Genomic DNA, 23,261 nt, shown 5'->3' on the forward strand with positions numbered 1-23,261 from the left:
AGCTAAGGAAGTTTTCTTGAGACCATTCATTTGGCCAGACTGTGTTGTAGTCTGTTGTGATGTGGTTGGTCAGTGACGTGGCAGTTACAGATGGACATTCCTTCCCATCTCCAGGAGGAAGCCTTGAGGCGACAACGAGAGCAGGAAATTGCACTAAGACGGCAGCGGGAGGAAGAGGAAAGACAACAACAGGAGGAAGCACTTAGGAGGTTGGAAGAGAGAAGAAGAGAAGAGGAAGAAAGACGGCAGCGAGAAGAATTAATTCGTAAACAGGTGAAAACCAGCAGAGGGGATTCCTCATATTGGGGAACTTGCACTTCCTGCCTGCTGATTGACACTGCCACAGGCCCTAAGTCAAAGTAATGTTAAAACATGGATAGTTTCATGATAACTTTTAGGTCCAGTTAAGATTTGATACTTACTTTACAATCCTTTTTCAAGGCCCTTCTTGATGTTCATCCCATTTCTGCCCCACCACGCAGTCATCTTATTAGTTAGCAGAGACAACATCTCAGTTTTAGGTCTGTTGTTCAGCAGTAAACATCACTTTGTCAACTTCTTTTTCTTTCATGTTAAAAAAGCCTTTTTTCCCTTTTTTCTTTTCACATTTCATTCCATTGAACGTATAGTGCTGTCTGACTAAATAGTACAAGCAGATAAAAGAAGCTCAGACTGAGAGGTGCATAAGTTCTAAAAGGAAAATGGTATGAAATTCTCTGGTCTAAACTAGAGATATGCCATTCTTTCCCAAGTCTCTTGGTGGAGCCAAGGGGAAACTTGCACTTTGAGAGGATATAGCTTACATATTGGGCTTTCTTGCCTGAGAAATATAGAAGTAAATGAACAATATAAACATCACAGGTTAAAGACCAATAGGCCTCTCTCTTCTGTCAGGATCGTAGTACCACGGAGTGCACATAATTTAGTTTTGCTAAGTCTGCTTAGACTGTACTTTTCTTTATGTCCTGGGAAGGAAGAGGAGGCTGCCAAGTGGGCGCGTGAGGAAGAGGAAGCTCAACGGCGACTTGAGGAAAGTCGGCTACGGATGGAAGAAGAGGCAGCCCGACAACGGCTCGAAGAAGAGGAGCGAAAGCGCAAGGAGCTGGAACTCCAGCGCCAGAAAGAAATAATGAGACAGAGGCAGCAACAGCAGGAAGCGTTACGACGACTGCAGCAGCAGCAGCAGCAGCAGCAGCTTGCCCAAATGAAGGTAACATTTTTCTGTGGTTCAACTTTTCCTTGGCCTAGTGTGTGGTGTGGAACCAGAGCAGGATTCAGAGTTGTCTAGGCTGGCTTGAACAGAACAGAGAGGGTCCAGACTTCCTGGAGAGAGCAGAGGGTGAACGGTTGATTTGGTGAATGTTGGGAGATGCAAGAGAAAGTAGAGCTGCAAAATGAAAAATGTTCAGCCAAAAGGAGCTCATTGAAGAGGGATTTGCTGGTCAGTACAGGCATCCGTTCTGCTCCAGTGCGATGGAGGGACCAGTGTAAAGTTTAGAGGTTTCAGTTTCAGAAGTCTTTGCTATTTTTCAGGCAGTGATATGTTACCTTATTCTTGATGCACTGTATCTTTGGTTCTGCAGTTCATAAGAGGGCAATTTGAAGAAACAGTTTGTATTTGAATGTTATTTATTATTTTATGCTTTAAAACATTTTGTTGAAAGCAGCCTTTCTCTTCCCTGTGCTGTGAGCTTGTTGGTTTTTTTCACAATTATACTTCAGCAGTGTTCTGTAAAAAGGTTTCACAAATTCTAGCAATGTTTTCTTTTGACCCAGCTCCCTTCATCTTCAACATGGGGTCAGCAATCAAATTCAGGAGCTTGTCAATCCCAAACCACACTGTCACTGGCAGAAATCCAAAAGCTAGAAGAAGAACGAGAACGGCAGCTTCGAGAAGAGGTAAGCACTGGCACTAATGGAGTGTAACTTTTGTGAAGTGGACTCCGTGTGACTGCTTAACTGTCATTAGAAGTAATCTTGGGAAGGCAATAAAGGAAAAGTGCTGGAAGGAGGTATTCCTCCAGGACCCTGAATGCTTAGCAGATTGCACTCAGTTATTAGATGGAATAATGCTGTTTGGGGCTAATAAACAACTGGTATTTCACCAGTTACTTAGAGCATCTTTGTTAAGAAGAACTGCAACAGCTCAAAAACATTACAAGTTCAGAATTCTCCAGTTTAAATTGAATTCCGTTTAAAACTTATTTTCTCAGCTAGGATTTAGAATAGTAGCGAGCTCTTGAAAGCACGCACAAGCATTTCTTTGTTACTGTTTGCAACAGCAAAGGCGTCAGCAGCGTGAACTAATGAAAGCGCTCCAGCAACAGCAGCAGCAACAGCAGCAAAAATTATCAGGCTGGGGTAATGTCACCAAACCAACAGGCACTACCAAGTCCCTGCTGGAGATACAGCAGGAAGAGGCAAGGCAAATGCAGAAACAGCAGCAGCAGCAGCACCAGCAGCCAAACAGAGTCAGAAATACTACGGTATGTTCCCTCTTTATCTAATCCACTTGTAGAAGGCAACAGTACGTGACAGTTTTCCTTGTCTGTTCATTGCTGCTCGGCCAGGTGTGGTGCTAATAACTGGGATCTCTTTGTTATGTTTCAACAGCACTCTAACCTGCACACCAGCATTGGGAATTCAGTGTGGGGCTCCCTAAACACTAATCCCAGCAACCAGTGGGCATCTGACCTAGTCAGTAGCATCTGGAGTAATGCTGATACCAAAAACTCAAACATGGGTTTCTGGGATGATGCAGTGAAGGAAGTGGGACCTCGTAACTCGACCAATAAAAACAAAAGCAATGCCAGCCTCAGGTAGGAACTGGGGAAGGAGCTTTTGCTGAGAAGGCTACCGCTCCTGAGATGATGACTTAGTAATTGCAGCATCTTCGTGTACATTACCTTTCTCTTTGTCACTCAGAATCCGTTTTAACAGAAGTAGTTAGTAGGTAACCACTCACAATTTATTTTGTAATCTATTTGAAAAATGAGTTGGCTCTTAAATGGTGTTTGCGTTGTGTGAACCAGTGAGTGTTGTAGCACTGTGCTATGTACTGTTACTGACTCTGGTAGTATACAGTGTGTTGTGTTTTCTTTATCTCAGTAAATCTGTAGGTATTACAAGTAGACAGAACAAGAAGGTGGAAGAGGAGGAGAAGCTGTTGAAATTGTTCCAGGGTGTTAATAAAGCCCAGGATGGATTCACGCAGTGGTGTGAACAGATGCTTCATGCACTCAACACAGCCAACAACTTAGATGGTAAGAGGTGGGGAGGAATGCGGGCACTCCGCTGTGGAAAAACAATATCTGGTTTCTTTGAGCTGATGTTCTGAGTGAGGTGATGACTTCAGTCAAAATAATGTTTTAATGCAGTCAGCAAAAAGGTGTGATTAACTTTAAATAGTGGTCTGAAGAACTGTTACATCATCTCTACTAATATCATACATCAATGAGAACTTGGAAACATGTAGTTATAAAGTCTGCCACCCAGAGCTCTGCTGAGGACTTTAGTGGTTGGATGTATTACCAGACAGATGAACGAGCATCCAGTTCACTGTTTAGTGAAGGCCAAATTATTGTATGTCCCAGTGCAAAGCATTTTTTAATTTGTGAAATGGGCTGGCTTTGAACTAACTCTGCTGCAGGGCACATAGAATAACTGCCATTCTGAAATCAAGCCAATCCCTCCTTGCAGCAAAGCACTGCAGACATTCTAGTGTTTTCAGTCTTGACCTTTGCAAATCCTTGTTCTCCGGTTTCTGTATTCTACAAAATTGTGGTGCTGACTGGAGAACCAGTGCTGCCCCCAGGTGCCAGGATTACATCTCCCAGCTGCAGTGCCACAGCTTTCTGCTGGAGGAGCCATGCTAGAAATCACATGTTGGCTCCACTTGTGATGCAGTAATTAGTTGTATCTGGTATGTGAGGACAGGTTATGGAGCAACAAAATAACCAACAAGCAGATTGAGCTGCCAAAATGGAAGTGGCTTGAATAGATTTGGGTTAGCAACAGAAGGGTTGAATTATTTCTAATTCTTGGTGAGACCTTGATACTTCAGGCCATCAGGGAAGAGATGCAACATGTAAGTGAGCTGCAGACCCAGCTTAACTGTGGAAACTATTGCTCAGATTATTCGTGACTGTGAAAAATGTGTCACAATTGAATAAGCTAAGAGCATGAAACTTCTCTGGGAGGAAGGACTATGGCAAAAGTAGGCAGTGTTGCTGTGGGTCATGTTTCCACAGTGAGCTTCCATGCCTTCAAGGGTGTTTTGTGTTGTGGGTTGCAATGCTAGCTTAAAATCACAGAATCCTTAGAGTTGGAAGGGGCCTCTAGTCCAACTCCCACAAACTCCCATCACCCAGGCCAGTGATTTGCCCTTCTCCATGTTAGAAGAAAACAAAACCGATAGTTCAATTTAATGTAAAGATTTTAAACAAAAAAAACATAATAAAGGAGGCTTGCAGGTGAGGTAGCTGTTAAGACTTCAGTTACTTGCAGGTCTGGTCAGTCACTGTGGTGTGCACTCAGTGTTTTTCAGCCAGGAGAATGTACTGATGACAGCAGTGTGGAAAGGGAGAGTATTTTCTGTTTATGCCTGCCATTGAATTTGAATGAGCTTCTAAGCTGGCACTGTCTAAAGCTGGTGGGCTCACATACCCTTCAGATTGTCAGTTCTTTCTCCTTCTCATCAATTACCATTAGCTGGCTTTCTAATCCTTGCTTTCCTTGTAGAATGAATGAAAAGTTGTATTGTGAAACTTTATTGTGTGGAATTTGCAAGGGCAAGCTGTTTGCCATGGCTACATTGGCAAATAGTTGTAACAACAATCCAAGGGCTGGGTTTTTGCATGCACATATTCACTATTCACACATCTGCACACATTCTCTCATAGTCTGCCTTCTTCTTGCAGTTCCCACGTTTGTTTCTTTCCTGAAGGAAGTAGAGTCTCCCTATGAGGTCCATGATTACATCAGAGCATATCTTGGAGATACTCCTGAGGCCAAGGAGTTTGCCAAGCAGTTTCTTGAGCGCCGTGCCAAACAGAAAGCCAGTCAGCAGCGGCAGCAGCAGCAGGTACATCTTGCTTGCCATCATCTTTAGGAGTGCATAATTTCTGTATTATGTATATATATTAAGTTTCAGTCTGAGGAGTAAAACTTTTCTGATTGATGAGTGTGAGCAGGACTTTACAGGTCACGTGAATGACAGAGGATAAAGCAGATTTCACGTGTGTACTGCAGAATCAAATATCCTTTATAATTAACAGCTGAGGTCAGCTGTTGTACGAATAGTCCCTTAGCATGCTGATACACTTTGAGAAGATGGGATGGGTGTATTGGATGGATGTATTGGTGGCTTCAGCCACCCCGCATGATGTAGAAGGCAGTTTAGTTTAAGTATAGGTAAAGAAAACTTCATTTCGTTTTATAATGCTGTCTTTGTTTCGTAGGATTCAGTGTGGGGGATGAACCACAGCTCACTACATTCAGTCTTTCAGACCAACCAGAGTAACAGCCAGCAATCGAATTTTGAAGCTGTACAGAGCGGGAAGAAAAAGAAGAAACAGAAAATGGTTCGAGCAGATCCCAGCTTGTTAGGTCTGTCTTTAAAACTAATCTTTTTTTTTTTCTGGGAAAAGCCTTAAGTAGTGTAGAATTCATGTTAACCTAAATGGAAATACTGAATTCTAACAGGCACGGTAGCTATTGAAGTCCTTAGGATTTGTTTCAGTGTTGGAGTTGTGTAAATAATGCATTAGTTTCATGGGAAACTTACTGAATATCTCTGCTGCTGGGGCAGAGTAGCCTCAAAGGAGTACGATACACAGAGCATAAGATAGTGATGTAAATCAGTGATTGCACCACTTGATCAGAGGAGTCTTCTGTGCATTCTTTCTTTGCCCAAATGCAGCCAGCAGATTAGGAACAGGAATCTTGTAAAGGACTTGTTTGTAGTCCTTGATGTAAGGATCAAGACAGACTTCCACTGTCCTTTGTCAGCAACATGGTATGTACTGGGAATAAATTCAGCATGAACTTAAAAGTTGCCTTTAAAAAAAGGGGAGGGGGGGATAGATTTGATCAAATTGTATTTCTGTGTTGTTTTAAACATTAGTATTGTCATTAATATGTCAATTAATGTTTATTTTAATATTATAATAATAATATAATAATATATATAATATAATATAAATATATATATATAAATAATATAATATATATATTATATATAATATTTATATATATAAATATTATATATATATATATATATATAAAATAATATAATATAATAATTATTAATGTCATAAATTAACACTTGATTTATGAGAGATGAAAAATAACTTTGGAGACTCTAAAGACCAGGTCTTCATGTACTGCAAGTGGTTGTTTTCTGAGACAAGAAGCTGCCTGTTGTGGACGTGTGGCTGTTCCTTCAGATACCCTGGATTTCTAAGGGTGCAGTAGAACAAATATATTCCAGATAGATCTGAGTAGTTTAGAGATGTCAGCTGAGCTCCCTTTCCTCTTTGGAGCTGACCTATGCCTATACTATTCAATTCATGCTAAGTATTTTTCACACTTACACAAAAGATTCTTTTAAAAGAAGAGCATGTCTTGTTTCTTGGTGATGATCAGTTAGCTTCTTGAGGCTTGGTTGCCTTTTTTCTTTCCTACCTTTCTACACAAGCTAACCATCTTAGTCAGAAAAGATGGTCAAGGTATGAAGGGGGGGAAAGAAAGATAGAATGTGATCACAGGTTCTGAATTTAAGGCAGTGGAGTTGCTGGCATCAGTTAGTGGCCTTATTTTCTTTATTGTCCATCTTTTTATGTGAGGACACTTGTCACACTCCACTGCACTGTTCACACAATCACAGAAATGTAGGGCTTGGAAGGCGACCTCTAGAAATGATCAAATCCAGCCCCCACTGATGGAAAGGTTTTGGTTAAGTGTCCTTAAGAAAGAAGGGTATCACGAGTCGTGTGGCATGCAGAGCTGAGCTGTGCTGGTGGGATATATTGTGCCCACATCTGTGCTGCGTGTGATCAAATGGAGACGAGGGCACTGCACTGGGCATGTAACTGGTGCACTGGTGCTGCACAGCTCATACTTGTCTAAAGCAGCTTAGTAATTGCCACACGCAAGACACTCTTCTAAAGCAGACAGAACCATTTTGTTTTTTCTTTCTTCTTTGTCCTCAACTAAATCAATGCTTTTCAATTATTAATTGGTAATTCCTGCTTTGAAGCACATTGATCTCCTTGGAGTCCTCGTTCAAGCCTCTAGCAGATGCTAATCCAGTGAGTTCAGAGTGGGTCACCAGTTCAATTAAAAAACAAACCCAAAAAACACAGCAAAAAGCAAAGCATCTGCTCTTGTGATGTTGGGAAGAAATCACCAAGTGCAATTATGACATTATGGCTGAGAGAACTACAGTGTTCAGCTTCTTAAATATGTGCAGCTTCTTAAATAGGATAAAAATGATTCCAAAAGTTTGTAGGTGACATACTGCCACGAGAGGGAGCCCGAACAATTCACTCAGACATACTGAGCAGGTGAAGGTGATGGCTGTGAAAAGCAGTTTGTTGTATAGCATGGGGGAAGTTACGTAGCAGACTCAATTGCTAGGTTTGTGTTAAGCAACCTTTACACAAAACCGATCAGTCTTCTTTCTTACACTTCATATGAGATTGGTGCAGAAATAACAATGGGATTTCAGTGGCAAAGTTGCATCATGTGAAACATTAGAATTCTTCCTTTAGAAAATGATGACAAGAACGAGAAATAAATCGAAACGTCCTCAGCGCTGTTAAGAGTTTGGGTAGAAGTTCAGATGTATTTTGAGCCCTCTCTGTGGCCCTGTGTACTTCTGTGCACATTCATGTCGTCTGTCTGGGCTAGGGGACTCTATTAAATCAACACAGCCATGGAAATGCATGGAATTTCCGCATGCACCTGTGCTTCAAAAGGAAGGAGTGGAATTGCTCACTGCTCCTGAAGTGCTGAGCATGAACAGCACTGCCATTCTGAGTTCACGGAGCATGTTTCTACCTCTTGACTGTGTAAGTGGTGTGATGGGCACTTTCAAGTACACTTGACCCAAACACGCTGCCTTCTGAGGGGCTGCCAAGCCACGTCTCCACAGTGCCTAGATCTGGCACTAGCTCTTCAGGTACCTCCTCAATGGAAGTTGGGGCTGTGATTCTGCTGGTTGTGATACTTGGCTAAGTATGCACTTTATCTTTGACTTACTAAAGAGAAAAAAAAACAGCAATCTGGGTAACTACATCTGTCCATATGCAATTTTCCTTTGGGTTTTTACTTGGTTTTTACTGTTCACTTTAACAGCTGCTGCATGCAACAGCTCCATTGCATCATGTAAAACATACCACAGCCAGATTTAACACGACTTCATTTTGGCTTACAGGGTTTTCAGTGAATGCCTCATCAGAGCGGCTCAACATGGGAGAAATAGAGACTTTGGAAGACTACTGAGCATGTGCAAATCAACTGGCTTTTGCTGCATCTGTTAACCCTGGATTCTCCATTTTGGACACAGTATTCTCCACCATGCGTTCTCCTTCGCCTCGCAGTGAATCACAGAATCGGTCATCTCAGGCTGCTGCTTCTGGCTCCAACAAACCCTTTCTGCCCAGGACTGCACAGGCGTTGTTCCTGCTGTCTTGAGAATCTGCTTGGGAGTCAAGTGAACTTTGTTCAGAGTCCTGGGAGGGTGGGAGATTGGATTTGTTCACAACAAAGCTCATTTGGGCAGCAAGCTTTCACTGTGCTGTGATTTCTTCTACTGACATACCTGGAAAAAAATCAATCGGGATTCTGCAAAAACCGTTGCTTCTCTCTCCTGGTTACTCTTACCACATCCAACACTTGCAGTCGTGAAGAGAGAGTTTGTGGTTAACAGATGTTGGTCAAAAACAAAATGCCACACAGATACTGACTTCTGCGCTCCTTCAGGGCAAGAGGTGCTCTCCCAGCCAGGAGTTGCATTCATAAGCTAACCTTAGAACTGGCAACAGCAGGAGAAGGGCGGTGGCGGGCACAGTTTAGCTTGGGTTGGTTTGAAGTTGCACACCCCCCTGCCAGCCCTTCTCAGCACATTATTTTTGGAGGGAACGCTCGAGTCTGTCTTCGTTAGGTGGTGATGTTGAAGCTGTTGGAGTTTCCTGTCAGCATATCCAGCCTTCTTTGGACAAGTGGGGACTTGTGCTCTCGTGGGGAGGAAGAGGGGTGATATCTCTTCTTTCGGGTTGAATCTATCACTTACATGGTACCTTCTGAGGGTTAGGACCAGTCTATTTTGAGCTCTTCTCCTGCAAATTTGTCTCGTTTAAGAGACGGTAGGATCTTTACCATGTGGATCTCTAGTCTTTGGTGTGAGTGAACACTGGCTTTCACATCTGTACCCCCACAGTCTTAGCTAGTTGTCATTTCCAACAGTGCTTTGGTTAACAAGCGGAGATGCCTTTTGTAATGGAAAGAGACTGTGGAGGGCGAAGCTAAGTGCAGTGACAGCCCTGCTCACCTTCTACATGTAAAACTGCATCACGCGCCTTCACTCGGATCCATAATGTTTAAGTATGGAATCACAACCTTCTCTCTCACCAGAAGATTGCCACCGCCTTCCTTTCTCCACCCACCCACGTGTACACACCACACAACAAACCTAAAACTGCCAAATGCACTTAGTTTCAGCCCCCTGGTCCCATCTCCTATTCCCAGAGGGGTAGAACCTGCAGAGGGAGCTACGCTGCAGGTTCGGTGGAGGTGTATGAAGGTCTCTGTCATCACTGCCTAAAGAAAACAGTTTGAGTTGCTCAAGAGCAGTTTGGCTTTGAATTTTATTTTGTTTGATTTATTCATTTTTTGGGGTCACCTTCTCCTCCTCCTCTCTCTTCCCCCAGCCCCCAAACGTGTACAGTAACTATACAGAGACTGCTGCAGACTTGTATATAGTTTTTGGATCCAGTAGCATGGAGAGACTTGGAACTGTCGCAAATCTGGTCTCCCTGTCTCCTTTGCTTTGTAAATTCATAAAAGGGGGAAGAGGGGTAGTTAAAATGTTTACAAAACTTTAAACTCCCTCTGAACTTTTGCCAGTGTGGGAGGGGAGGGAAAGAGAGAACTTAAATAAAACCTGGTTGTATTATATCTGAGAGCAAATTTTCTGCTTGCTTTTGTCGAAGCTCAGTTTTGAGATAATTCCTGGTGCTAAAACTGACCCCAAACTCAACTCTCATCAGCTTTCATCATGAAATGAGGAAATGCACAGCATCTGGAACAACTACTGCCTTATTTCTTCCCCGGTGAGGAACACTGGTGGGTTTTTTCCTACTTGATAATTTTAGAGTTCAAATAAACAGCAGTCAGTTGAGATTGGACAGCACTGACAAGAAAGCTTTAGTTTTTGTCCCTCTCTCTGCTTACAAGAATGTGTACATGCCCACTTATTAATGCAGGAGAGGTGAAGCCATGGCTGGCTTTCTGTTAGTGCAAACCTGTGCTCGTGGAGCCTTCCTTGTGCCAGTTGGTAACCACCCTCACTCCAATTCCCTTCTCTAAAGGAGAGCTTTTATTCCCCTCCTGATGTAATGGCCACACGGGCACCTTGCAGGCTTCCCTTCCTAGACTAAAGCTTATTTTATTTTTTTTTTCTGCTGCTTGATTTTGAGTGGAAAGTGCCAGTAAAGGCTAACGAGGAATGTTCTTCAGCCATCCACGTGACAACAAGAAATACCGAGTTGGTAAAGAACTAACTTACATGGTCCTGAGTTATGTGTAGCTGTGGTCTTAGAACCGTTTGTGTCCAGGCTGGTAATTTGTTTTGAAGTTCTAATTCACCTTAGTGTACAAGCTGACTGCTTCTGAAGTGCTTGGTTTTTAACGGTATGATCTCATTTCTGCAAGCTAATTTTGGAATACTACAATAAGCAAAAGCCTGATAATTTCCAGCTCAGTCGGGGAACACGGCCAATTCAGCGATGGCTGAACGCAGCAGTGCACGCAGGGAAAAGGTGTGCTGACTTGTCGTGCCCCAAGGACCTTGTGGGGCTTCAGAGAGCCTGCAGGTAATGGACCAGGAGGAAGAGATCTTGTTCTCAAGTATTTAATATGCTGACTTGTATTGCTGCATGAAGGTAAGATGATTTGTTCAGTCGTGCTCAGGTCGCCTTACCCGCCTTGTCCCCCTCTGGGTCAAAAAGGGCCTGTTTAGGAACAGAGCTCATTGTTATGGTAGAGTTGGGAAGATGAGCTACAGCATTGTGTCTGTAGGCGATGCATTTATGCACCTCAGTCTCCTTTTCAGACAGGATGTGAACCTGGATGGCTAACGGGGCTGTGCTGGGCTCTGAAAGATGATGTGGAGTTTGATGCAACAGATCTGAGGTTTCTTTGGAGCACGTGTCACCGGTGTTATAATCCCAAACTTCTTGCTTTGCTGCAGGGGCAGTGTGCAGTCCTACGTTTTCCTGTGTCCCCTGGCAGCAAAGCACTGTCACCAAGAATGGCACCAGGCAGTGCCATTTTAAAGGGCAGCAGAGCTGGGTCTGGCTTCTTGTCAGCCAAAATGCAGAGGGAGCCCTTCCCAGAAAACTCTGCATCTGTAACATATGATAAAACCATTATGTTTTCAGGTCAGAAAGAACTGATGCTGGGGATGAACAGAAGTGAAATATTTAATCCTCATACCATCTTGTTGCAATAATTTTTTTAAAATACTCATAGAATTCCCCTGCTGGCAAACCGGAGTGCCCTCCCTTGGTTCACTTTGCTCTTTCCCAACTCTCTATCAGTGCACGTGTGACTGAAAACCAACCTGTTTCCTCTGCTGGGGAGCTCTTGTGAACCCATCTGGAGGCAGAACCAAGGGACCAAGGGCTGAGTGCTGTGGGAGGAGGCAGTGCCTGTTCAGCACAGCTCGGAGGAGGAGGATGCTGTGGTATGGCACAGCACATCCACTGGAGGACACCACGAAGGGGCAGTGGTGGCTGCTAGTCCACCTCTGGTCTACCCACAAAACAAGGATGCTGTAGAGCTGCTCTGGCTCTGTCTTGAAGTATTCAGTTAAAAAGATGGAGGCCTTTGTTCTCTTGCTGTGCCCATCTGGGCCACACCACCCCTGCCCTGCACACAGGAGAGCCCATCCCTCGTGGTGGCTCAGTTTTGGGTGTCTGCCCCAATGCAGCTCGTGTTGTCCCACGCTGCCTGTGGGTAGGCATCCTGAGCACATCCCAGGATGGCTTTACCAACAGCTGCCCCGTGTGCTGGCGGCAGGGACCCTGCAAATGGCCTCGCTGCCTATGGGCTCGGAGGCACAGGTCCTGGAGGGTGGAGCTGCCTTGGGAGGAGGTGTGCTGGGGAGGCAGGGAGAGAGGGAGTCTGCTGGGCTGCACGCTCTCTGTCCACTTGCTGTTGTGAAGGAATTTTTGACCTGACCAGACCCAGCTTTTTATTATAGCAGCGACATTTCCGACTTGTTTCCTACTTGGAGGAGTTTAAGAATTTCTGCCAGCACTTTTCCAGAGGGAAGCCATGCCCTGCCACAGAGCCCTGCGCCCGCTCCTGCTGACACTGTGCTTCCTGCTGCCCGCTGCGCTGGCAGGTAAGGGTCTGCATCTGCATTTGAACTCCAAAAGAAGAGGAGATGCTCACTAACCTCTGCTCTCCTCCTGTCGCTTCGTCCTCCTTTCCCTCCCTAAAAACTGCCGTACGTATTTATTGCAATATGGTTGAGTGATGGAAGTTGATTTTGGAGTCGGTGTGTAGTGCTGAGTAAGAACGTCCTCTCCATCCTGAGTCCATGTTTCTGTTGGGGAAACCTGAATAAATCCTGTTACTTCTGTTAGGCTGAGTAGCAGCAGTGCTTGTGTGAGTGCTGGTGGCTGCAGCCCAGGAGCCAGGTGTGCTGCAGGACATGGCTGTGCTCTGCAGCTGGTGGGGCTGCTTGTTTGTCTGCTGATCGTGGTGGGAAAGCATTCTGAATCATGGAGAGACATGTTCTCCTCCAGCTCAAGACTGTGCCGATCTCTGGTGCCTTCTGTGCTCTCCCTGCAGCACAGCACTTCACCAGTGCTGCAAGAACAGCAATGAAAGCATCTGTGACAACACTGAGCTCAGTCTAAAGCTGAGCCGTGTGCGTGTTTGGGTTTCCACCCAGAGGTGGCTATAATGAACGGCCTGAAACAGCAAACAGGCTGTGAGGGGAGCAGGGTTGGTGTGAGCCCTGCTGCGTTGGGCGCTCTTTGTTGAGGAGGTTGTCAACTTTGGCCCCATCTGCTCCCCTTAGAACCTCTGAAATGCAGACGGGACCTAACGAGTGGCCCAGGCCGGTGTGAGAGCAGAGCACAGCGCTCACTTTCCTGAATTGTTCTGATTTCCAAGAGCTGGAGGAAGGCTGCAGCTCCCTCACAGCCTGTTCTTACATTGTGCCCAGCAGGAGGGCCTGGCTGGCAGCCGTGCAGGTCTGTTTTTGGAGGGGCTGTCCTACAGGGAGAGGAGCTGAGCACTGCACCTGGCCGAGTGTCTGCAGGGATGGAGCAGCAGCACTGCCGCTGGTGTTCCCTGCATCCCACTGCTTTGAGATGACTTTTTTCTGGGAAACCTTTGAAAGTAGCTACTAAGTAAGCCTTAAAAACTGGATATGTTCCTTCTCAAACACCGGGCTCTGGTTTTCCTTTACTGCAGCATTGATCATTTAAGCACCAAGTTTCAGTTTGTTCTGTGCTTGTGCTCCCAGGAGCAGTGGCAGTGCTCCTCCCACAGACCAGGTGAGGTCTTTGTCTTAACTGCTTGCTTTTGCTCTGCAGACATCAGCTGCTTTTCAGTGGAACTGTGAGCTGGAAATTCTTCACCTCTATCTTAACTTCCCCCCGTTGGCTCTCCCTGTGGGGCTGGGAGCTTTGCACTGGTGGATGTGTGCTTGGATGCTGGAGCACAGCAGAGGCTCAGTGCTAACTCTTGCCTTTCAAATGTGTGAGGCCTCCTTACGTTTGTTCTGTGCTACCTCTGAGCTGTGCCCTGGGGAATAAGCAGAGGCTGTGAGCTACCCCAGAGCAGAACAGTTCTCTGCTGTGTACGAACAGTTACCCATCCCTGTCCTGTGCTCAGGGCTTTTAGTGCACAGTGGAATTTTTCTGCATCTCACCGTGTTAGAAAAGGAAATTTCCTGCCTTGTGCTGACCAAGAAGGGAAGAGCATGCAGGCAGCGCTCTGGGTGCACGCGCGCACACACACACACACACACACACACACACACACACACACACACACGCAGCCCAGCCTTTCTGTAAACAAGTTCCTTTCACATTCATCAGAACCGCAGCTCGCACTTGCAGTGCTGCACACCACAGGCTGTCCTTTGTGCTCCATCAAGGCCTCCTTTCAGCCCTGCTCTGGCTCCATGCCTGCTGCGGCTACCTGGGGCCGGCCAGCCCCTGCCCTCCGTGTCGGCACAGCCCTGCTCAGCACGGCCTTCCTGTCCTCATGGACGCGGTTTCCATATCTGGGCAGCAGAGCTTTGTGCGGGCGCTGCTGGGCTGTGTGCTTCCCTGAATGCTGCCATCAGGGCTCTGCAACTCCAGAAAGTTGGCATGCCTCTGAGCTGCTGAGCTCTTCCCAGGGCTGCATCTGTCCAATGAGGGAAAGCAGCAGAGGCCACAGTGTGCATCATCTACTGCAACTGGAAGAGATCAAATGGGGGGACTTCTGCACCTCCACATGCTTTCCAGTTCCTCTTCCTTCAAACATAGGTGGCACTTAATCCTACAGCACAGCGAGACTGCGAAGAGTGACTGTCTGCTCTTACTAAAGCTGATTTCTTTACAACTGCCTGAAGGATGGGGTGGGGGTTGGCCTCTGCTCGTGGGTAACAGTGGTAGGATGAGAAGAGGATGGCATTCAGCTGTGCCAGGGCAAGGTCAGGTTGGGTATTAGGACAAATTTCCTCTCTGAAAGAGCAGTGAGGCACCGGCACAGCTGCCCTAGGAGCGGGGCAGCCACCATTCCTGGATGGGTTCAAGGAAAGGGTGGATGTGCACTGAGGGATGTGGGTCAGCGGTTGGACTGAGTGAGCTGAGTGGTCCTTCCAACCTTCATGATTCTGCAGGTTCAGAGCCCTGTGTGAAAGGGCAGGGCAGCAGGAGGGCTCTGCAAGGCCTTGCTTTGAGTCGTGTGTTTTGTGTCTGAATGCTGATGTGGGCTCCTGGATTTTTGTTTTGAGCTTGCATGAAATACATTACACTGTAGTGGGGTGGTCTGGGGAGGAAAGAGGCAGAGCAGGAGATGATCTTTGTTATGCTAAAGGGGAAAAGAATGGGAGAAGGCCTCATACGAGGACTCTTCTCTGATTTTGTTCTCAGGGGTAATACAGTGAGAGGGTTATTAGGAAGCTCTTGAAGTTTGAGCACTAGGATGTGAGAAGTAAATAGTTTGTAAACTTCTTAAAGCTGCAGTCATTCCAGCAGGTCTGTCCAGGCTGGATGCAGCTCTTTGTAGACAACTGGCTCAGCACTGACGCTCCTTGCAAATTACTGACACTTGTCATCTCCTGGATGAAGTTACTGGGCTGGAGGTGGAGAGTTACACCAGAAGGCAGCAGGTCACCTCCTTGTAACCAGTGTAAAAAGGTGCAAACATCTGCAGCAGAGAAGAAAAGCCCTGGGGTTCTGAAAGGATGTGAGCTGTGGAATCTGGCATCAAGTCAACCTGTGAGTGGCTGTGAGTGATGGATGGCTGTGCGACACTCACGGTACAGCAGGTGCACTGCCTCTTGTCAGACACACGAGCACCTGTCCTCTGGGAGCACGTGCTTTTCTGTCCCTGCAGGCATCACCCTGTGGAGGGGGAACATCTTACTGTCATCTGCTGACAGACCTTGGGGGTAACGTGGTCCTGAAGTCAGCCTGTGTGGGAAGTGGTGCTCACTGGTGTTGGACGGCTCCATCTGCCGCGGGGTCCAACCCTGAGGGCCCTTCAAATTTGTTCCTCCTTGTGAAGGTTTTCCCAGCCTTACCTTTCAGCTATCCAGTACCTGGGGTGCAGGAACCTCATTGCTGTGCAGGCTCACCAAGGGTGGGACACAGCTGCTTTGTGTCGCCTTTGGTGCCTCTGGATCCCCCCGCAGTCCATGTAGCTGTTATCTCAGTGGGTCTCTATTGATCAGCAAACCTGTTCTGTTATTTCTTTGTAGTGTAGTAACCACTGTTTTTCTGGCCTCAGCCATAACAACTATTGCAGAGAGGATGGGTACGCAGTGCAGTAGGGGAGAAAGAAGAGGTGCCATCCAATTGGCCTGCTGGCCAACACTGGGTTACTCCTAGTCTGTTTTTCCTCTGCATTCCACCTCCGTGCCGTAAAACCCCAATAATTCCAATTGTTTGAATTTCCCTGAAGTGCTTCCAAGTGTGTTTGGGTGTTCTGTGGAGTGTCAGTACTGTGGTGTTGAGGACAGTTACTGTTACTGCTGGGTGAGATCCCGCAGGGCAGCAGGCAGCGCAGGGGCACCCACTCATACCCTCTGTGTGCCCTCCTGCTGAGCTGCCCTGGGGCAAAGCAGCCCTACAGGTGCTGAGGGTGGGTTTCCTTACAGCTGGCTCTGACCCTGAGGCTGGTACGTAACTCAGGTGTTGCACACCTGCCCTTGTGATGGACAATGTGTTTGAGTGTGTTTCTCAGTAGCTCTTTATTTCTACAGCTTTATTCTGTGAACAGAAGCAGCAGATGCTACTTTGCCATTTATACTTGGCTTTCAAGTTTCAAGACCTCTGTCCAGGTCTTAAAACTCACCAAGATCATTTAAAAATAATAATAATAATTAGATTGCTTCCTCCTTCCTTGGCTGTCAGAAAGTCCTGTGCCCTGCTCTGAGAGCTGCTGTGATTTCTCCAGAAGCAACGTGTGCCTACAGGGGCTCCAGAAGAGATCTCTGGGACGTGGTACTCTGTGGAAGGGATGCACATCTCCAGCCCTGCAGGATGGGTTGGGAGAGGCCCTGCTGAGGGTATGGGTGTTTCTGGGGAGCCACTGTGGGGTACAGAACTCTTGTAGGGAACCCAGGATGCTGCCTCTGACGTGGGGATCATAGATGGGCTGAGTGTGTGAGGATGCAGCGTTGCTGCTGCTCCACGGTGCTGCCCCGGCTGGGTCACTGTGGGAATTGCAGAGCTCAGCCTGGGGCTGCTGGGCTGCTGCTGGGGCCAGAGCTAAGCTGGGAGCTCAGTGAAAGTCTTGTCGTGTCCTTGGGCACAGAAAGGTCTTTCCTGATCTACCCCAGAGCAGCGCTCTGGTTCTGCAGGCGGCTCTGAGGAAGGCCAGAGCTGCTCCTTGGTGCTTGCTGGGACGTGAGGTGCTGCTGCCGAGCGCAGTGCGGTGCCTGGAGCTGATCCTCCGGGGCTCGCCCCTCCTGCAGAGGCAGCCCCACAGGGGCTCTGGGCAGCCTCGCAGGGCTCGCTGTGCTGCTGCCGGCTGACCCCGTCCCTCCGGCACACGGCAGCTCTGTGCCTCATCCCATGCTGTCGGCTCTGACTCTTCTGCCCTTCCCTTCCCGGCGCGGAGAACCGCCGTCTCGGTTCAGTTGTCCCGGCGTTGGACGCTGCTCGTTCTTTCCCGTCTCTCCCCGTCGCGGTGTGACATTCCCAGCGGTTTCACAGGGAGCGGTGGAATGTCTCCTGCCGCCGCCAGGGCCCACCTCAACAAGCCGGGCATTGATGGCGGCGCTGCGCTCAGCCACACGCAAACAGAGAGGGCTGTGGCGCGTTCCCCAACCCCAGGGGGGGAAGGAATAACAGGATGCGAAGGGCAACATCAGAGCGCGGTGCCGCTTTCATCTCCCGGCGCGGTGTGGGGGTGCAGGGGGAGCTGGGGCTCTCAGCGGGGTCTGTGTGCTGCGCATCCTCTGCACGCCCGACCCGAGCCACCCGCACACAGCCGTGACCGCGGCGGTTCCTCTCCCAGCAGAGCACCCACGGGGCCCGCTGCCCACGCTGTGGAACGAGCCGGCCGAGCTGCCCTCCGGATCCGGCCCCTTCGATGCCACCACCACCGCACGGCTCTCCGATGCCACCGCCTTTGCCCCGTACACCTCCGAGCTGGAGCCCGAGGATACCACCCACCTGCACCGGCTCGATGCTGGGGACGGTACGGGGCTGCCGTTCGGGAAATGCTCGCTGTGCGTTTGTTCTTTCTGGGCTGTCATCTCCTGGCAGGGGGCTGGAAGTGGCCTGCACCCTCCTCCATACTGCTGTTGGGAGGCACTGCCTGCTCAGGGCCGTCTCCCTGCGGACAGGTCTTACTGTGCAATGCCCACCAGCCCCAGAGCAACTGCCATGACCTCCTGCCCCGTGTCTGCGCTTGGCACTACTGCAAACACCTGAGCCCAGGCAGGAGTGTGCCTGAAACTCTGCCCTTGAAAACAGGGTGTGAGCAACTCCACTGGCACCTCAACTACAGCAGCCTGCTGTTGTGCAACAAGCATGCTCTGGGAGTGGATGTAACAGGAAAGCAGAGTGCTGAGCATCCCATTTGTGCTGGCTTCCGTTTCCCTGGCAGCTGGCTTGGGACTGGGGGCCAGGCAGGAGCCCAAGATGAGGCCACACTGCAGCTGTAAGGGGACACAAGTACTGGGACACTTTGGGGGGGAAGATGACAGGAGGGTGTCCTGGGGGCCACGGTGCACAGGGCAAAAGGGGTGAACTCCACTGCCCTTCCCCTCAGGACCCCCTAGCCTCACCCCACTGTGATTTCTGTCCCTGCAGGCTCGCTGGGGCCCGGAGCTATCGGTGCCATTGTCATCGCCTCCCTCCTGGGTACATCTGTGCTCGTGGCCTTGGTTGTCATCACGCTGAGAAAGTTCTCTGCCTCCTGAACTCAATAAAAGATTTCTGTACCACAACACTCCTCTGTCTGCTCCCCATCTGCTGCACTGACGTTGCTCCTCGTGTGCAGCTCTGCTGGGAGCACTGAGCCCCTGGCAGCTCCACGGCAGCGGTATCAGCCCACAGCTGGGTGGGCTACAGAGGTAATGGTGCTGGGGATCGCTTTGCACAGCATCCCTTGGTGGGAAAGGGTTGCTCAGGTGTTGTAAATCATCCCGACTCTCCCCATGCATCACCCGGCCCATGTTCTCATCCCTCCCTTCTTCCACCCCTTGCCTGTGCTTCCATTCCCCTCAGTGGTCACACTGTGGTGGGGACCTGCGGCGCTGACAGGGAGGAAGGAGATGCCGGCACGCTGCTGTGGCGCTGGCTCACTCAGCTGTATTTCATCACACAGAAAACGAGACGACGAGAAGTTCCCCTCAGTGCCCTGCAGCAGCCTGGCAGAGGCTGTGGGAGCTGCAGCTGCACACCCATGAAAAGGCGTGCATGGCCGGGTCTGAGGAAATAACACTGGATGCCACTTGGTGCCTGGAAATGGCACAGCCTGTGCTTAAGGTTTGAAGTCATCAGAAGTCACAACAGAGCTGGAGCGAGTCCAGGGTGTGAGGGGACAGCGCGTGGGCAGCCATGGGCCCCTCTCCTTCCCACAGGCAACTCAGCCAGGTGCTGGTATCCTGATAGTGGGGAATCTGGGCCCCTCCACTGGTGAACAGCTGCTTCTGGTGGGTGAGGGAGCACTTCTGTACTGCTAAACAGCCCCTGTGGGGCTTCAGTACAGGGCTGTGCTGGCTGTGGCTCTGCTAAACTGGATGGGCTGTGATGTACTCAGTTCAGTGGGTAACTCAGAGGGCTGCCTGAGGCTGGAGCTCCTCTGGGGTTTGCGTGGGAGATTTTGCAGCTGCTGCCAGGTCTGAACCCGGACCCAGAGGTCTGATTGTGCTCAGACAGTGCCTGTGGTGTGCTCTTCTGGGGGCCTGACTTGGGGCATCCCCATCAGGTGAGCCCACTGCATCAAGCTGGAGGCTGCAAACCTGTCCCAGCCCTCCCTGGGGCCCTGTGTGCGTGGTGGCATGGAGCTGGCCCAAGGGCGGACCCCCTTCTGTGCTCCTTTTGTTGCTGCAGCTTCCCCCAGCTGCATCCTGGGCTCACTGCACAACTCTCGCATAACCAGGACCCCACACTGATGTGTCCCCTTCTGGAATACAGCCTGCACACCACTGCAGCACACGGCAGTGCCTGGAAGACTCCTTGCTGCGTTACAGAAATGCCCAATAATCCTGATTCCATAACGGGTGGTGGCTGCAGCTCAGGAGCAGCACAGCCCATGCTGTACGCCCAGTGCTCTCTGCTGTGGTCACATGTGGGGCTGTTTGGGGCGCTGTGCCCTGGGCTTCATGCGATGCTCAGTGCCACAACTGGAGCAAGTGATGGTCTGGCTCTGCTTGCGACAGAGGACTGCGTATTTACATGAACTGTACAGGGAGGCTGCACGCAGCTGGAGGTGTGGGTTACAAGCATGCAGGCGTGTTGCTGAGCCTTCTACCGTGCAGCACAGCAGCTCCCGAGGTGCCGTCATTCACTGCACGCTGCTTGCCTGCTGGCACTCCTGGAGCCCTGCAGCACGCTGCAGTGGGCGCAGCAGAGACCATGCGCAGCCTGTCTTCCCAAAAGCACCGGATCAGCCTGGGAAAGCCATGGTGCCATGCCTCTGCAGCAGCTGAGGGAGGGGATGAGCCATGGGGCAGGACCCAGATGCACTTTGAGGCCTTCAGGTGAGCAGGAACGGAGGTTGGGGCCTCTGAGGTGGGGCTGCTGGTGGAGCAGGGCTGTGTTCAGAGCACATCAGAGCGTTGGGGAGCAGGTCGAGGGTCTACCCAGGAGATGCATTCATCAACTTCATTGGGGAAATGGAGTCCTGGGGGCTTCTCCTGGGCCTGGTGCCAGTGGGCTGTGTGAAGGGATGTGAGACGATTCCTCCACCGGAATTCCCATCCCTATGAGGTGCGGCTTTAAGAGAGCCCCGAACTCAAATGGTAGCAATGAGGTGTGAGTGGACGATGCTAATTGCTGGGTTCCATTTGCTGCCCCAGGTTCCCTTGGTTGGCACCCAGGGCCTTCGTGTGGTGCCAGTTTGGGCTCACGTTCTTTGGAAAGGGGTGATTTCAGCCAGCTCGAAGCACTGCTTTCCAAGGAGGGCTCAGCACTGTAGAAAGCACAGCAGGCCGCCTGGGAACTGAGGTCCATGCGTTCAAGGGTGGACATGCTTGGTGTGGCACACCAGGTCCCGTGCCACGGCCCCCAGCACCGCCACCGTGTCCCCCCAGCTGGCAGCCTCTGTCCTCTGCTCCTCTCCCAGGCTGCTCCCCACGCTCGGGGATGCCAGCAGTCATTGGCGGCTCCTGCTGCCCAGTTTCCTCCGCTGGCTGTCATCTGACTTGTGCACCCGGAAACATTCCTTCAAGTTCTGGGCTCGGATTTTGGGGTTCAGGATCTCCTCCCCGATAGAACTGGGGAACCAGCCCCTCTCCTGGTCGTGAAGCCGCTCCCCAAATATCCAGCCTAAGCAGAGACAGAGACAGGGGTCAGTGGGGAAGGACAGACCGTTGCTCCCACCCTGGGACAGCTGCTGTGAAAGAGCCTGCAGAGCTGGTCGTGCCTTCTGGAAGCTGCTGTTGGCTGCTCAGGGTAAGAACAGCTTTGGGTTACACACTGGTGGCTGCATCAGCCCTGCCCTGCACGCAGGGCAGCCTGGATTTGCAGAGCATTAGGAGGAGGCAGTCACACCCTGCTCTGCTGCCAGCTTTCTCAGCTGCAATGCTGACACTGCCTTCTCTCTCTGTGGCCAAAGGACCCCTCCTCGCTGCTCAGCAGCTGCCTGCCCAGGGAGAAGCCCACCCTTCCACGGCTCCTGTCCCGCCCCCCGTACCATCATCTGTCTTGTCCAGGATGTTGAGGACGTCAGCCAGCTCCAAGGACAGCTCATCCGGCTGCTGGGCCACGTAGGGGTGGACACACTGGATCTGCGGGCAATCTGCAGGGGGACAGGGTGAGAGTGAGGGATGGACTGAGGCAGAAGCAGCTCAGGTAGGTGTAACTCTGTGAGCTCTGAGAATGTTTCCTCTGATTCGGTGAGAAACACCACTGAGGCCATGGGGTGAGGGGAGGCGCAATGGGGAGGAGTGCTGCAGGGAAGGGAGCTGGTCCTGCACAAGTCCCTGCACTGCTGCTCCACTGAGCAGCACAGAAGGGTGGAGAGTGCTGGTGCAGCCCACCCTGGGCTGCAGGGGAACAAAGTCAGAGCCAGGCCTGGAGACAAGTGGGTGAAAATGTAAGGGAAGCCCAGACAGAGGCTGGCTTCCAGAGGGCTCCAGCCTAGGGCTGGATGGGGAGATCAGCACAGAAGGGACCCTGGGTGGGGGTGAAAAGCTCCTGGACACCACGCAGTGAATCTTACCAGAAAGTCTAGATGTAAATGAAACAAACTTGGTTCGCCGGTTTGGGGCCAGTGAAATCATCCAACGCTTCATCTCGCTCCTGGACAAGGGGGAGAATTGGAGGCCATGAGCAGGAGAAAGTCCTGGAGACACCACCTCTCCCCTCATTCCTGAGCTCCTGATGCTGCAGGCTGACCCTGCAGCCTTGCACGCAGCTCCTTGCAGGGCTCTTTGGATTCTCCTTGCAGGACCTGGCTTCTCGTAGCCCTGTGAGGGGCCCACCTGTGCTCTCATCCTACCCCTGCAACTAGCTGTGCCCAGACATGAGGACAGCTCCTGGTGACAGCAAAGCCCAGCCAGGGCTCTAGCAGCAAGCTGCCACTGAACAGGCTGTCATTGCTGTGTGGGTTCAGAGCCGGGAAACACTGCGAGATCTGCAAAACAGATCCACCAGTGTCTCTTTGGAACCCACTTCCCTCTTCTGTTTGTTCAGTTTTCTGGTTTGTGCCTCATACTGGCCAGATCTCTCCTGCAGCTCTGGAACAGCAGCTTGTAGCAGTCCTGCATTGCTTCTCTGTACACTAGAGCTGTAGGCAAGCTGTGTGCTGGTTTTCACACTCCCTGTGGTCATCCTAGAGACGGAGCAGGTTGCAGAAGCACATAAATGCAAACACCTCCCTGAGCAAAGGCAACCCTGGCCTGATTTATCATCCTCTGCACAGCTCAGTCTCACAGACGTCAAATGTGCGTGTGCCCTGCATAATGTGACTGACATCTCTATTTTCAGTACAGCAAAGCTGCAGTCACATGCCTGGGAGGAAGGTGCAGCTGCTCACTATGCTGGGGGCTCATCTCCCTCATCCTGGTGTTGCATTGTGCTGAGGGGATCGGCTGCACCCCCAGGCCTGCAGGATTGTGTGGTCTC

At 50.0% G+C, this 23,261-nt stretch overlaps 3 protein-coding genes across 15 annotated transcripts in view; 2 read left to right on the top strand and 1 right to left on the bottom strand.

Moving 5' to 3' along the window:
• The window catches only part of GIGYF2 (GRB10 interacting GYF protein 2), a 73,464-nt gene extending 63,610 nt beyond the window's left edge, over positions 1-9,854 (top strand). For all 13 annotated transcript variants that reach the window (XM_042885311.1, XM_042885307.1, XM_042885316.1 and 10 more), the window contains 9 exons: positions 115-273; positions 974-1,210; positions 1,777-1,899; positions 2,283-2,486; positions 2,614-2,819; positions 3,109-3,263; positions 4,920-5,083; positions 5,460-5,607; positions 8,438-9,854. In XM_042885311.1, coding sequence (XP_042741245.1) covers positions 115-273; positions 974-1,210; positions 1,777-1,899; positions 2,283-2,486; positions 2,614-2,819; positions 3,109-3,263; positions 4,920-5,083; positions 5,460-5,607; positions 8,438-8,505 — 1,464 coding nt within the window. In that variant the 3' untranslated portion in view covers positions 8,506-9,854. The remainder of the gene's footprint in view (positions 1-114; positions 274-973; positions 1,211-1,776; positions 1,900-2,282; positions 2,487-2,613; positions 2,820-3,108; positions 3,264-4,919; positions 5,084-5,459; positions 5,608-8,437) is intronic.
• A 403-nt stretch (positions 9,855-10,257) lies between these two features.
• Positions 10,258-18,916, top strand: SNORC (secondary ossification center associated regulator of chondrocyte maturation). Its single transcript, XM_042885326.1, has 3 exons — positions 10,258-12,631; positions 17,983-18,162; positions 18,780-18,916. Exons 1-3 carry the CDS (start codon positions 12,562-12,564, stop codon positions 18,887-18,889), a joined length of 360 nt encoding a protein of 119 aa, XP_042741260.1. The 5' UTR covers positions 10,258-12,561; the 3' UTR covers positions 18,890-18,916.
• Positions 18,917-19,258: 342 nt separating this feature from the next.
• Positions 19,259-23,261, bottom strand: part of NGEF (neuronal guanine nucleotide exchange factor) — a 45,420-nt gene continuing 41,417 nt past the window's right edge. Inside the window, exons 14-16 of the mRNA XM_042885322.1 lie at positions 22,357-22,436; positions 21,829-21,933; positions 19,259-21,461 (exon numbers count right to left, since the gene is read on the bottom strand). Of these exons, the coding sequence (XP_042741256.1) occupies positions 21,289-21,461; positions 21,829-21,933; positions 22,357-22,436 (358 nt within the window). The 3' untranslated portion in view covers positions 19,259-21,288. The remainder of the gene's footprint in view (positions 21,462-21,828; positions 21,934-22,356; positions 22,437-23,261) is intronic.

The sequence above is a fragment of the Lagopus leucura genome, unplaced genomic scaffold, assembly GCF_019238085.1.
Source record: "Lagopus leucura isolate 7727_CA_CO unplaced genomic scaffold, USGS_WTPT01 Super-Scaffold_100049, whole genome shotgun sequence".
Taxonomy (NCBI): domain Eukaryota; kingdom Metazoa; phylum Chordata; class Aves; order Galliformes; family Phasianidae; genus Lagopus; species Lagopus leucura.

Excerpts from the sequence above, each read along its gene's own strand:
- SNORC (XM_042885326.1), top strand. The coding sequence starts at position 12,562 with ATGCCCTGCCACAGAGCCCTGCGCCCGCTCCTGCTGACACTGTGCTTC. Across the intron at positions 12,632-17,982 it reads GCTGCCCGCTGCGCTGGCAG|AGCACCCACGGGGCCCGCTG; the intron begins GTAAGGGTCTGC and ends CTCTCCCAGCAG. Across the intron at positions 18,163-18,779 it reads CCGGCTCGATGCTGGGGACG|GCTCGCTGGGGCCCGGAGCT; the intron begins GTACGGGGCTGC and ends CTGTCCCTGCAG.